Source organism: Macaca mulatta, chromosome 13 (assembly GCF_049350105.2).
Source record: "Macaca mulatta isolate MMU2019108-1 chromosome 13, T2T-MMU8v2.0, whole genome shotgun sequence".
Classification (NCBI taxonomy): domain Eukaryota; kingdom Metazoa; phylum Chordata; class Mammalia; order Primates; family Cercopithecidae; genus Macaca; species Macaca mulatta.
This window is the reverse complement of record NC_133418.1, coordinates 22,369,803-22,383,067: the sequence shown is the minus strand read 5'-3', so window position 1 is coordinate 22,383,067 and position 13,265 is coordinate 22,369,803. Positions and strand designations below refer to the sequence as shown.

The window sequence follows — 13,265 nt, the reverse complement described above, 5'->3', positions numbered from 1 at the left end:
TTTCTGAGCAGTAGGTCTCAACAGTGGGCTTAAAATATTCGGTAAACCATGCTGTAAACGGACATACTGCCATCTAGGCTTTGTTGTTCCATATATAGAGCACAGGCAGAGTATATTTAGTGTATACTCTTAAGGGCCCTAGAATTTTCAGACTGGTAAATGAGCATTGGTTTCACCTTAAAGTCACCAGCTGCATTAGCTCCTAACAAGAGTTAACCTGTCTTTTTGAAACCTTTTAAAGTATTTTATTTGTATAAATTTACAGGGTGCAAGTGCAATTTTGGATTACATGCATAGATTGTAGTGGTGAAGTCAGGGTATTCTTTGAAGCTTTGAAGTGAGGTATTGACTTCTCTCTAGTCCTAGGTGACATCTTCTTCCAATATAATGCTGTTTCATTTACTTTGAAAATCTGTTGTTTAGTGTAGCCACCTTCATCAATGATCTTAGCTAGATCTTTTGGATAATTTACAGCTTTTACATCAGCACTTGTTGCTTCATCATGCACTTTTTTTTCTTTTTTTTTTTTTTTTGACACAGAGCCTTGCTCTGTTGCCCAGGCTGGAGTGCATTGGCATGACTTGACTCACTGCATCCTCTGCCTTCTGGGTTCAAGCGATTCTCCTGCCTCAGCCTCCCGAGTAACTGGGACTACAGGTGTGCACCATCATACCCGGCTAATTTTTGTATTTTTAGTAGAGACGGGGTTTCACCATGTTGGCCAGGCTGGTCTTGAACCCCTGGCCTCAAGTGATCTGCCCGCCTCGGCCTCCCAAAGTGCTGGGATTACAGGCATGAGCCACTGTGCCTGGTCTATCATGCACTTTTACGTGATGGAGACATTGTCTATTCATAAACCTCAAGAACCAACCTCTGCTAACTTCAGACTTTTCTTCTGTAGCTTCCTCACCTTTTTCCACCTTCACAGATTTGAAGAGAGTTAGGGCCTTGCCCTGGATCAGGCTTTGGCTTAAGGGAATGTTGTGACTGGTCTGATCTTCTATCCAGACCAATACAACTTTCTCTGTACCAGCAATAAGGCTGTTTTGTGTTCATATCATTAGTGTGTTCATTGGAGTAGCACTTTTAATTTCCTTCAAGAACCTTCCCTTTGCATTCACAAGCTGGCTATTTGACTTATGAGGCCTAGCTTTCAGCTTGTCTCGGCTTTTGACATGCCTTCCTCGCTAAGTTTAATCATTTCTAGCTTTTGATTTCAATAGAGACATATGACTCTTCCTTTCACTTGAACACTTAGAAGTCATTGTAGGGTTATTAATTAGTCTAACTTCACTATCTTAGTGTCTCAGGGAATAGGGAAGCCTGAGGAGAGAGGGAGGGAGAGAAACAGGAGACAGGATGGTTGGTGGAGCAGTCAGAACACATGCAACATTTATTGATTAAGTTCTCCATCTTATGTGGGCATGGTTCATGGCACTCCCTCAAAAATTACAGTAGTAACCAGGCGCGGTGGCTCACGCCTACAATCCCAGCACTTTGGGAGGCCGAGGCGGGAGGATCACGAGGTCAGGAGATCGAGACCATCCTGGCTAACACGGTGAAACCCCATCTCTACTAAAAATACAAAAAAAAAAAAAAATTAGCCGGTTGTGGTGGCGGGCACCTGTAGTCCCAGCTACTCAGGATGCTGAGGCAGGAGAATGGCATGAACCCAGGAGGCGGAGCTTGCAGTGAGCCGAGATTGTGCCATTGCACTCGAGCCTGGGCGACAGAGCAAGACTCCGTCTCAAAAAAAAATAATAATAAAAATAAAATTAAAAAATTACAATATTAACATCAAAGACCACTGATCACAGATCACTGTAATAGATATAGTAATAACAAAAAAGTTTGAAATATTGTGAGAATTATCAAAATGTAGCACAGAGACACAGTGAGCACATGCTTTTCGAAAAATGGTGCCAACAGACTTGTTCAACGCAGGGTTGCCACAGACCTTCAATTTGTAAAGAAATGCGTTATTTGTGACACACGGTAAAATGAAGGACATTAAAATAAGATATTCCTATAACTTTCTTTGTAGATATCTCACATCTTATATACCTTTTGTTATATTTATTGCTAAGTGTTTAATGAAACTATTGTGAATAATTTTTTTAAAGTATCATTTTCTGGCTGTTGGTTTCTCAGTGGTTGGCATACACACATATGTAGGGATGCATGGAAGACAGATTTTTTGAGTTCTTGTTCACATTTCTGAGAATATCTTGAATTTATCCTCATTGTTGATAGATAGTTTGGCTGAAATAGGATTAAGTTTGAGGTTACTGCTCCTTTGTCTTCTACTATCCAGTGTTACAAAGGTGAAGTCTTACCAATTTCATTCTAATATCTTTGTAAGTATCCCATTTTCTCTGGAAGCTTTAAGGCTCTTCTCTTCATTCTTGGCATTCTTAATTCTATGAGATTGTGAATCTTTTTTTATTCTGCTTAGTGCTATTGTGGTGAGATTATTTACTTACATCCTTTTATATGAGACAGATCTCTTACTTTTTATCTCTTTTTTCTTTGTATCCCAAGATATTTCCTCTGTTTCTATTTATCATCATTTCATAAATTACAATTTAACTGAGATCTTATTCTTGTTTTGATGGCTAACATTGTTTTTGAATACATTTTGAATATCTTTGTGTATTTTTTAATTTTCGAGTTCTTTTTCTCAAATGATGGTTGCTTCTTCTGGATCTGTTTTTCAGTCATTTTCTTGCTTTTTTGTTATGTTCTGTAGATCAGGGATTGGTAAGCATTTTCTATAAAGGACAAGACAATAAATATTTTAGATTTTTAAGCCAAGAAGCAAAATTGAGGATGTTATGTAGGTACTTATATAATGAAGGAGACAAAAAAAATTTCCACAACCTTTGACTGATAGAATTCAGTACATAATAATAGTCATTTTTAAATACATACTGAATAATCTTTTTGGTTCCCCCATTCCTACTAAATAAAATTAAAGGCCAAAACCAAGGTAAACATAATCTATCACAGGAGTCAGCCAACCTTTTCATAAAGGATCAGTTAGTGAATCTTTTCACCTTTGTAGGCCATGTTGTCTCTGTCACAACTAAGACAGTATGTAAATGAATGGATGTAATTGGTGTTACAGTAAAACTGTATTTACAGAAACAGGTAGTGAAGCTGAAAGTTTGCCAACCCCTGATCTATCAGTCCAGAAGTTATATTTACAAGTTTATTCTATGGTGTTATTGGGAAAAAGGCACTCTTTCTTGAAGACTTGGAGACAAGAAGTTTGGTGGCCCGAAGATATTAGATTGGTTGGTAGTCTTGTCTGTTGTAGTGAAGATAAGGTATAATTGAGGCCATTGTCAGATCAAGAAACTTCCTCAGCTTGTTTGGATTCTTTAAGCAGGGAGCAAGTTCATTTTCTAGGCTTATAATTAATCCTCTGGTGGAACAACTCCTAACTTTGAAGTTAAACATCAGAAGTAAACTATTGCCAGGCACGGTGGTTCATGACTGTAATCCCAGCACTTTGGGAGGCCAAGGCAGGCGGATCACTTGAGGTTAGCAGTTCGAGACCACCCTGGCCAATATGGTGAAACCCCATCTCTACCTAAAATACAAAAATTAGCTGGGTATGGTGGTACACACCTGTAGTCCCAGCTACTCGGGAGGCTGAGGCAAGGGAATCGCTTGAGCCTGGGAGACAGAGGTTGCAGTGAGCCAGGATCGTGCCAGTGTACTCCAGCCTGGGCAATAGAGTGAGACTCCATCCAAAAAGAAAAAAAAAAGTAAACTGTTAAATCGGACCACCTAATATATTTTATAATAGGGAGTCTTCTGTTTTGTTTTTTGTTTGTTTGTTTTGAGTTTGCTTCTTAGTTATCATGTGAAAGCAAATAAGGGACCAGACCCCAAAGTATGCTTTGAAACAGAATCATTGTCCACTGTAATGATAGGCATGCCATTTCTTCCTGACATCAGAATAAGAGCCCTTTGATCCTTGGGCTCCTCTAGGATTAGCTCCCATACCTGGGTTCTTCACCCTTCCGTGGGCACTTGCAACAACAGAGTTAGGAAACTTTCTGAAAGTGAAGTTAACTCGATTATAGAGAACAGGGTAGTTCTTTATTCCTTGTCATCATTGTTGCTACCACTCCTGTGAGTTATAGGAGAAAGACTAGGCTTTGGTAACTTAGATGTATCTTAAGTGTAAGTGGGTTTTCATATGGACCATTACAGTTTACTTGGTGTTTTACAAAATGATAAGTTATTGAAGACATTTAAAAGTACTGTCAATGCAAAGGCAGAAATGTAATGTGTGAACTGTAATACTGTAATCCTCTCACAGCAAATAATTAAGATTTGGGGGTTTAGACGTTTAATTCAGTCAAATGCATACAATGTACAAATTTAGAATCTTCCCTCAAATCATCTTTAAGGATAGATATGTCATAGTGGTTTGTTAGTTTGTTTTTAATTCTGGAAATGTTCAAATATATGAGTGGAGAGAATAGTATATGAACCCCATGTACCTATTACCCAACTTCAACAATGACCAGTTCATAGCCAATCTTGTTTCTTCTGTATGGCCAGATTGTTTTGAATCATGCTAGGTTTTTAAAATTGAAGTTTTAATTTTTACTTAGTTTAGGCACTTTGGAAACTCTGCAGTATCACCAAAAAGTTCGCTGCATAGAAAATCAAGAAGTAAGGACTATGATGTATATAGTGATAATGATACCTGTGGTCAGGAATCAGAAGATAATTTTGCCAAAGAGCTTCAACAGTACATACAAGCCAGAGAAATGGCAAATGCTGCACAACCTGAAGAATCTACAAAGAAAGAAGGAGTAAAAGATACCCCACAGGGTAAGAGTCAAACTATTTTATCATTTAAAGTTTATCTAGAGAAGCAGTCACAGTTGTCCATATATGGACAGAGGATTTTTCCTTGCACTTTCTCTCATGGTAAGACTGTGGTTTTCATGGATATTTATACCAGACATGAGCTTGCATGGCCAGAGACCTCATCCGAGACCTGGCCACTTGGTGCATTAAATGCTCAGTTTGTAGGAGGATGGAGGATGGAGGCGGGTTATCAAAGGCCATGTCTATTTCTAAAGGGAGAATGCTAAAGCCCTGGCCTCTGCATGTATGAAGGATAGGATAGCCTGTTTGTATTGTTGTCATTTAAAGAGGAATTGACTGGAATGGTTGTATGTCAGACTGTAACTCAGAAATATATTCTTCTGGATTACTAAAATGAGATTTAGCCATAAATATGAGGGTAAATGGCAATTATAAATGAAATTTTTGGCCAGGCATGGTGGCTCACGCCTGTAATCCCAGTACTTTGGAAGGCCAAGGCGGGTGGATCACTTGAGGTCAGGAGTTCGAGACTAGCCTGGCCAACATGGTGAAACCCTGTCTCTACTAAAAATAAAAAAAGTAGCAGGGTATGGTGGCACACGCCTGTAATCCTAGCTACTCTGGAGGCTGAGACACAAGAATCACTTGAGCCCAGGAGGCAGAGGTTGCAGTGAGCCGAGATCACACAGTGCAGTCCAACCTGGACAATAGAGCAAGACTCTGTCTCAAAAAAAAAAAAAAAAATTAAAATTTTAATGCTGTCATTTTTTTGTGAGCCCCGGAGTTCAAGGCTCCAGTAAGCTGTGATTATGCCATTGCAGGATGGATGGATAAATGCAGGGATGGATAGATAAATAAATAAAAACTTAATCTATTTAAAATGTTTTCAGTGAAAAATCTAACAGTAATATATGAGGTCATTTTAAACACTTAAAGCTTTTACTGTTACAGTTCCTAATTAGATCCATCATACTCTGAACACTTCAAAAGGATCTGCCTTAGAGCTTGTAAGACTGATTTTATTATCTTACTTTTTTCTTGATAATACCTTATATATTTTTAAAAACAATGAATGGAGAATCCAGGGTGTATTATCATAATTCTCTTCTTGGTCCCTTAATCCCAGAGCTTCTAGAAAGACTGGTCAGTATCATGCCAGTTTTCACTTATTGAGGCTTAGAGAAGTTTCCTCAATTATTGTAAATCACACTTCTTTTTTCCGTTTGTTTGGAGACAGGTCTCACTCTGTTGCCCAGGCTGGAGTGCAGCGGTGCAGTCATAGTTCACTGTAACCTTGAACTCCTTGGCTCAAGCAATCCTCCTGCCTTAGCCTATAGTCCCAGAGTAGCTGGACTACAGGCGTGCACCCACCACACCCAGCTAAGTTTTTGTAGAGACAAGATCTCTAGGCTGCCTAGGCTGGCCTTGAATGCTTAGGCTGGCCTTGAACTCCTAGCCTTGAGCAGTCCTTCTGCCTCAGCCTCCCAAAGAGCTGGGATTACAGACATGAGCCACTGCACCTGGCCCCGTACTTCTTAAAAGTAAACTGCTATTGTAACTTTATGTCATTTTTTAAATTAATTTTTTACTTTTAGCTGCTAAACAAAAAAATAAAAATCTTAAAGCTGGTCACAAAAACGGCAAACAGAAGAAAATGAAGCGAAAACGGCCTGGCACTGGAAACAAAGGATCAAATGCTTTGCTGAGGAACAGTGGCTCACAGGAAGAGGTATAAGAACATATGCTTCTAGGAATTCCTGGCCCCTGCATGCTTTTGGACTTTATCTTACACTTCAGTGACAAGAAGTGCTGTGTGATATGGAGAGGTGGAAGCATCCTACAGAATCAGGGTTTTCAGATGAAGATGTCCTTTTACTATCACTGGGTTCTCCGTGTTCTTCCTTCTTATTGCAGCTTTCTTTTTCCCACTAATTAGCTGCCAACACTACTTTTAAGCCTTAGTGTTCTCACTATTGTTCCTGAATATATGCACACAAGCTCCTTGATTTTTATTATTATTATTATTATTATTATTTTGAGATGGAATCTTGCCTTGTTACCCAGGCTGTTGTAATCTTGGCTCACTGCAACCTTCACCTCCTGGGTTCAAGCGATTCTCCTGCCTCAGCCTCCTGATAGATGGGACTACAGGTGCATGCCACCACGCCCAGCTAATTTTTGTATTTTTAGTAGAGACAGGGTTTTGCCATGTTGGCCAGGCTGGTCTTGAACTCCTGACCTCAGGTGATCCACCTGCCTCGGCTCCCACCACCCGCCACCTCCCTAAGTGCTGGGATTATAGTAATGAGCCACTGTGGCCAGCCTAGGCGCCTTGATTTTTTTTTTTTTTTTTTTAGTATTATACTATCAATGACTCCGGAAAAATGGGAAGCCAGAGAAGATCAAATAGTCATGAGGCATTTCAAAGGTCACTGAGTCTTACAAATTTTTTACTATCTAAAGTCCCTCATCCTGGCTCCTTCTGGAAATTAAAAATGAATATTTCTGAGCATTGGCCTTACCAAATCTCCCCAACTTCCTATATTTTGATTTTGTTTTTTAGAAGTTCCTTTTCCTTGGTCTGTAGATGTAATCAGGGTAGAATAATAAGTACCTTTTCTGGATTCCACTTTTCTGAGGGCTTTTAACTGGATGGCAACCTTTTTTATTATACTTGGCTATAGGGGACAAGGGTAAAGGGTGGTAAAATATTAGAAATGCCAAATATTCTAGATTGAAAAGCATTTATATACAGTCTATCCCCTGCCTCCATATTTTATGAATGAGGAATCTGAAGCCCTATGGTTCAGATAACTACCCATAGTCACACAGGGCCGAGCCAGGACTAGGATTTTTGTTTCCCAATACCCTGTCAGTATTCTCTTTGATTTGATTTACATGGCTCAAATGATTATTCAGCCAAAGCTGACAGCCCTCCTACACAAGGAATAAATTCTAAACATACATAGTAGAATTTAGTAACATTACCAAATAAAACAAAAGATTTAAACTGGCAGATATTTATAAGACGTAAATTTGATGGTGCTAAGTGGAAATTTGACATTATTGTAAATGACTGTACAGTCAGCTCCCTTGTTTGTACATACTGTATTCCTAAGACTGTATTCAGAAATTTGGTATACAGAAGCTATAAGCTGTAGCATAAGTTAACATGTAAAAATTACCTTATGTTTCTGAAGAGCTTAAATGCATTATAAAATCTCCTTCCTTTTTTTAATATGAAAATCTCCTTTTATACCTTTATCACCATCTTTGATGGTGTATTGCTACTTGTATTTGTTAATTTGGGCTGATAAGTGTGCTCAACTCACACCCAGTGAGCATCTCATTGAAACTATAGATTCTACTGCTTTTGGTTCACTCTGATTTCCATCTTTGTTTCTATCGCTCTAAAGATCTTTGTTCTTAGACTTCATTTTTTAATCATAAATATTATCACTTTTTAAAAAAAAAAATTTTTTTTTCTCCCTGAGACGGAGTCTTGTTCTGTTGCCCAGGCTGGAGTGCAGTGGTGCAATCTCGGTTTACTGCAACCTCCGCCTCCTGGGTTCAAGAGATGCTCCTGCCTCAGCCTCCAGAGTAGCTAAGATTTCAGGCATCTGCCACCATGTGCGGCTAATTTTTGTATTTTAGTAGAGATGAGGTTTCACTATGTTGGCCAGGCTGGTCTCGAACTCCTGACCTCAAGTGGTCCACCCACCTCAGCCTCTCAAAGTGCTGGGATTACAGGTGTGAGCCACTGCGTCTGGCCCATTTAAAATTTTTTTTTCATTCAGTTTTACAAAATAAGGGTAATGTATAATAAAATATACAAATCAATACAAACACTGATATTCAATGATGGAATGCTGTTGAAACTGACAAAACATTCATTTTTAACCTGGTGTACCGAAATCCAAATATTACATATGAAGGCCAATTTAGAAGAATCACCCTTTAAGGCTTTGAAGTTGGTTTAAATAATTTTGTGTAACAGAATAAAATATTTAATTTTCTGTTTCTTACATTTAGGTTTTTTGTTTTTGTTTTTAAAGGATGGTAAACCTAAAGAGAAGCAGCAGCATTTGAGTCAGGCATTCATCAACCAACATACAGTGGAACGCAAGGGAAAACAAATTTGTAAATATTTTCTTGAAAGGAAATGTATTAAGGTATAAAAATGTGTAAGCAAAAATCTACTAAAATGTAAAACTGCTCTTTCTGTTTGATACTTATCTAATTCATACCTTTAGGTTTTTAAAGCTGTTTCATTCTGGAAAAAATTCAGTTAGAAAATTTTAGTGAAGTATTCTTTCATGTTTAAAAAAGTAGCCAAGCCTGTAATCCCAGCACTTTGGGAGGCCAAGGTGGGTGGATCACCTGAGTCAGGAGTTCAAGACCAGCCTGGCCAACATGGTGAAACTCTGTCTCTACAAAAATTAGCCAGATGTGGTAGCGCATGTCTGTAGTCCCAGCTACTCGGGAGGCTGAGGCAGGAGAATCGTTTGAACCTGGGAGGTGAAGGCTGCAGTAAGCTGTGATTGAGCCACTGCACTCCAGCCTGGGCGACAGAGCAAGACTCTGTCTCAAAAAGAAAAAAGATAATTTTTCTTTTTTAGTGAAGTATTCTTTTATGTTTAAAAAAGTAGCCAGGCCAGTAATCCCAGCACTTTGGGAGGCCGATGCGGGTGGATCACCTAAGTCAGATAATTTTTTGGGTTTGTTGTTGTTGTTGTTCTTGTTGTTTTGAGACAGAGTCTCGCTCTGTCACCCAGGCTGGAGTGCAGTGGTGCAATATCGGCTCACTTCAAGCTCCACCTCCCGGGTTCAAGCCATTCTCCTGCCTCAGCCTCCCGAGTAACTGGGGCTACAGACGCTTGCCACCACTCCTAGCTGATTTTTTTGTATTTTTAGTAGAGATGGGGTTTCACTGTGTTAACCAGGATGGTCTCGATCTCCTGACCTCGTGATCTGCCCACCTCGGCCTCCCAAAGTGCTGGGATTATAGGCGTGGGCCACCGATAATTTTTAAAAATGCTTTGTGTTTAAAAATGTTTGGGACTTAAGAGAATTTTAATCAAATATATGTGATGTGGTTATAATTTATTAACCATTAGAATGTGCTACCTCTAAGACTTTGGTTCTTTCTGGAATCGTTTGCTTATTTAAAGTTTAGTGGGAATTAAATCATAATGACTATGGGAAATAATGGCTTTTCCTTGCTCCTTCTTTTGGCTTAGGGAGACCAGTGTAAATTTGATCATGATGCAGAGATAGAGAAGAAAAAGGAAATGTGTAAGTTTTATGTACAAGGATATTGTACCAGAGGTGAAAACTGTCTGTATTTGCATAATATCCTTTATCACAAGATATAGTGACTTTATTCTTTATAAATATTTACATGAACATTTTAAATGTGCAAAATTTTTAATGAAACCAGTGTTTTAGCTATACCAAGATGATAGTATTCAAGTCCAACTTAGTATCAAAGTGATTAAATTGTACATGGATTTTTTCATAAGCAAGAAAAGAGGAATTCTTTAGAAAATCTCTCAAATGATGATTCTTTCTGTTCAACATGGGTGATATAGAGGGTCCATGAGACCTCTTCAAGTCCCAGAAAGAATATCACAATTTCTACTGTGACACTGACTAATTGAATCTATATTCAAATAAGCTACTTCATAAAAAGGCAGGGATTACGTAATTTGGGAGTACCTGTTTTCTGTGTATTCTGTACTGTGTAGAAATTAATTGTCCCTTAATTTGTAGAATAGCCTTAGCTCTTCAGTGCAAATGGCACAGACAAGTTATAAAAACATGGAATATAAACATTTTAGGTTAACAGCACCTTTAGTTATCACGAAATTTTTTTTTCTTCAGGCATTCAGTATAAGGAGTATCAAAATGTAATTTGAGGATTGTTTTCCTAGAAAACAATATTGAAGTTATATAGATTTATTCTGTTGTAAACAAGTCTAATGTACAAAGGATCCAGATTTGTAAGATATGTTGTTTTTGACTTTGATTCCTCCACCCCCAAAGGAATGCTTTAAAAATGATCACATTTATCAAGGTATTTAAAATATACCCTTTCATATATGAAACATGCCTGTACTCTATTATAAGAATGGATGTGAAGAAAGAAAATGTCCTGTGATAGCCGTTAAACTTGATTTATGTATGTAGTCTTTCTAAAATTAGATTTTTTAATGTATTCCAGTTAATTTATTATCTCATATTTTAAATAGAGAAATCCAGTTTCTACTAGTAGGAAAGGTCTTTTTCTTTTCTTTCTTTTCTTTTTTTTTTTTTCTTTGCTCTGTTGCCTAGGCTGGAGTGCGGTGGCACAATCTTGGTTCATTGCAACCTCTGCCTCCCAGGTTCAAATGATTTTGGTGCGTCAGCCTCCTGAATAACTGGAATTACAGGCATGCCTGTGCCATCATGCCCAGCTAATTTTTTTGTATTTTTAGTAGAGGCAAGGTTTCGCCATGTTGGCTAGGTTGGTCTTGAATTCCTGGCCTCAAGTGATCTGCCCACCTCAGCCTCCTGAAGTGCTGGGATTACAGGAATGAGCCACCGCCCCTGGCCACAAAGGTCTTTATTTAGGAAAAATAAAGTAATTAAGTTACTAACATTTCAGTTGGATTAAAATTGTTCTTTTCCTTAACACTTGGGTTACATGAATATCCTTGTAAGTTTTACCATACAGGAACAAAATGTTATCAGGGAGAATATTGCAAGTTTTCTCATGCTCCACTGACTCCTGAAACACAAGAATTGTTGGCTAAAGTAAGTATACTTTTTAATAATCTTTTGTTTTTTCTTTTTTAAGGAATATGTTTGAACTAAGGATGAGAATTTGAAGATAATTAAGGAGAGTGCCTCTTAGGTTAGCATATGGGATATATTAGGACTGATAACTTAAGAATTCAGCTTAAATATTTTTCATTTGTATATGTTTCCTTGTAACTGAAAGGAAGATGTATATTCATTGCTGATTTAAGTTGAATGATGTAAAATCTTCAGTGTAAGCCATTTTAATAGCTAAGCTAAGCTAAACAAAGCAAATCAAATAAGAAAAACAGTACGCCTGTTATAAAGACTCTTGGAAGGAAAGTTACAAGTTACAGGTTTATAAACATTTTAGAATTACATCAGATAATAGTTAAGTAGTAATTTCAAAATGTTTTCAGATATTCTTGCAGTCTGTGAGAAAAGGTAATTGAAAAGTTACAGCCATTTCTATTCTTTCATTTCTCATGTTAGTTGGAGCTAGTCTCTTAAAAATTTAAGTATACATAAAAATTTAAAAGATTCTTTTGAAGCCAACCATACGATCTTGTGGCAAAATGTTCCCTTGAGCATATGCAAATATTACAAAGTCAAAGGTGCTTGTTTATAGATATTTTTAGGTTGTAAAATATGAATGGTTAATGTGGAATTAGAAGTTGTACCAAATATTCTGTTGTTTATTTGTATGAAATAGATATGGAAAAGTGATATATATAAAATAAGTTTTTCAGTTCCTGTAGTATTAGTAAATAATATTAGGTGATTATTAGGATGAATTTGATTGGAATCATTTGAAAGTTATGAGTATGACAGTATACCTGAATTAGACATGAATGCATAAAAATGACTATGTGATTTTTTTTTTCATATTAGGTTTTGGATACTGAAAAGAAGCCATGTAAATAAAATAGACATAAAAAGGTAAAATTAGAATTTACCACATTTCTTTTTTTCTTGTCTAAACATCTCCAGAAGTTGGCATGTCAACCTCAATAGGGTTCTCAAATAGAAGTATTTTTCTTCTTCCTCCCCCAGTAAAAAAGTATTATAAAATATTTGATATATTTACATACCTATATGGATCGACATCAGCCTGCTTCCTTGTGTGGGCTTGTCTATCAGGTATATTTTTATTCTTCTCTTGTATTTCTTTGTAGATTTACCAAATACATATAAGTCACAAAACAATATATTTAGTTCTGCTTATGTTTGGATTTTATTCAGACTGTATCATACTCTCTGTATTAATTGATGACATGGCTATTTCACTCAACATTATTCATTCATGTAGATGCATGCAGCTGTCATTCATTTTTACTCCTATATAACATTTCATTCTATGTTTATGTTAGTTGTTTAGTCATTCTATTAGTGAATGTTTAGGTTATTTTCAATTTTTAAAAATACAAACTCTTTTTGTAAGTATCCATATACATACCTCTTGGTATGAATGTGCACAAGTTATCCACAGTATGTGCCAAGGTGTAGAATCATATCATCATAAAATGTAATATCAGTTTTTTCTCAAGTAGTTATACCAGTTTATACTCCTACAAACTGTGTAGAAGAAATCCTGTCATTCTATACTTGCCAATATTTTATATTGTCAGTAC

At 37.1% G+C, this 13,265-nt stretch overlaps 1 protein-coding gene across 3 annotated transcripts in view; it reads left to right on the top strand.

The window, feature by feature from the left end:
* ZC3H8 (zinc finger CCCH-type containing 8) overlaps positions 1-13,265 on the top strand; it is a 36,777-nt gene that overhangs the window by 9,135 nt on the left and 14,377 nt on the right. For 2 of the 3 annotated variants that reach the window (XR_013402646.1, XM_077959010.1), the window contains exons 3-8: positions 4,632-4,854; positions 6,450-6,583; positions 8,910-9,026; positions 10,095-10,208; positions 11,542-11,649; positions 12,526-12,573. Coding sequence is in view for 2 of the 3 variants with exons in the window: in XM_077959010.1 (XP_077815136.1) it covers positions 4,632-4,854; positions 6,450-6,583; positions 8,910-9,026; positions 10,095-10,208; positions 11,542-11,649; positions 12,526-12,558 (729 nt within the window). In the remaining variant the exon portion in view is untranslated. The remainder of the gene's footprint in view (positions 1-4,631; positions 4,855-6,449; positions 6,584-8,909; positions 9,027-10,094; positions 10,209-11,541; positions 11,650-12,525; positions 12,574-13,265) is intronic. The other variant, XM_077959011.1, reaches the window with a different exon arrangement.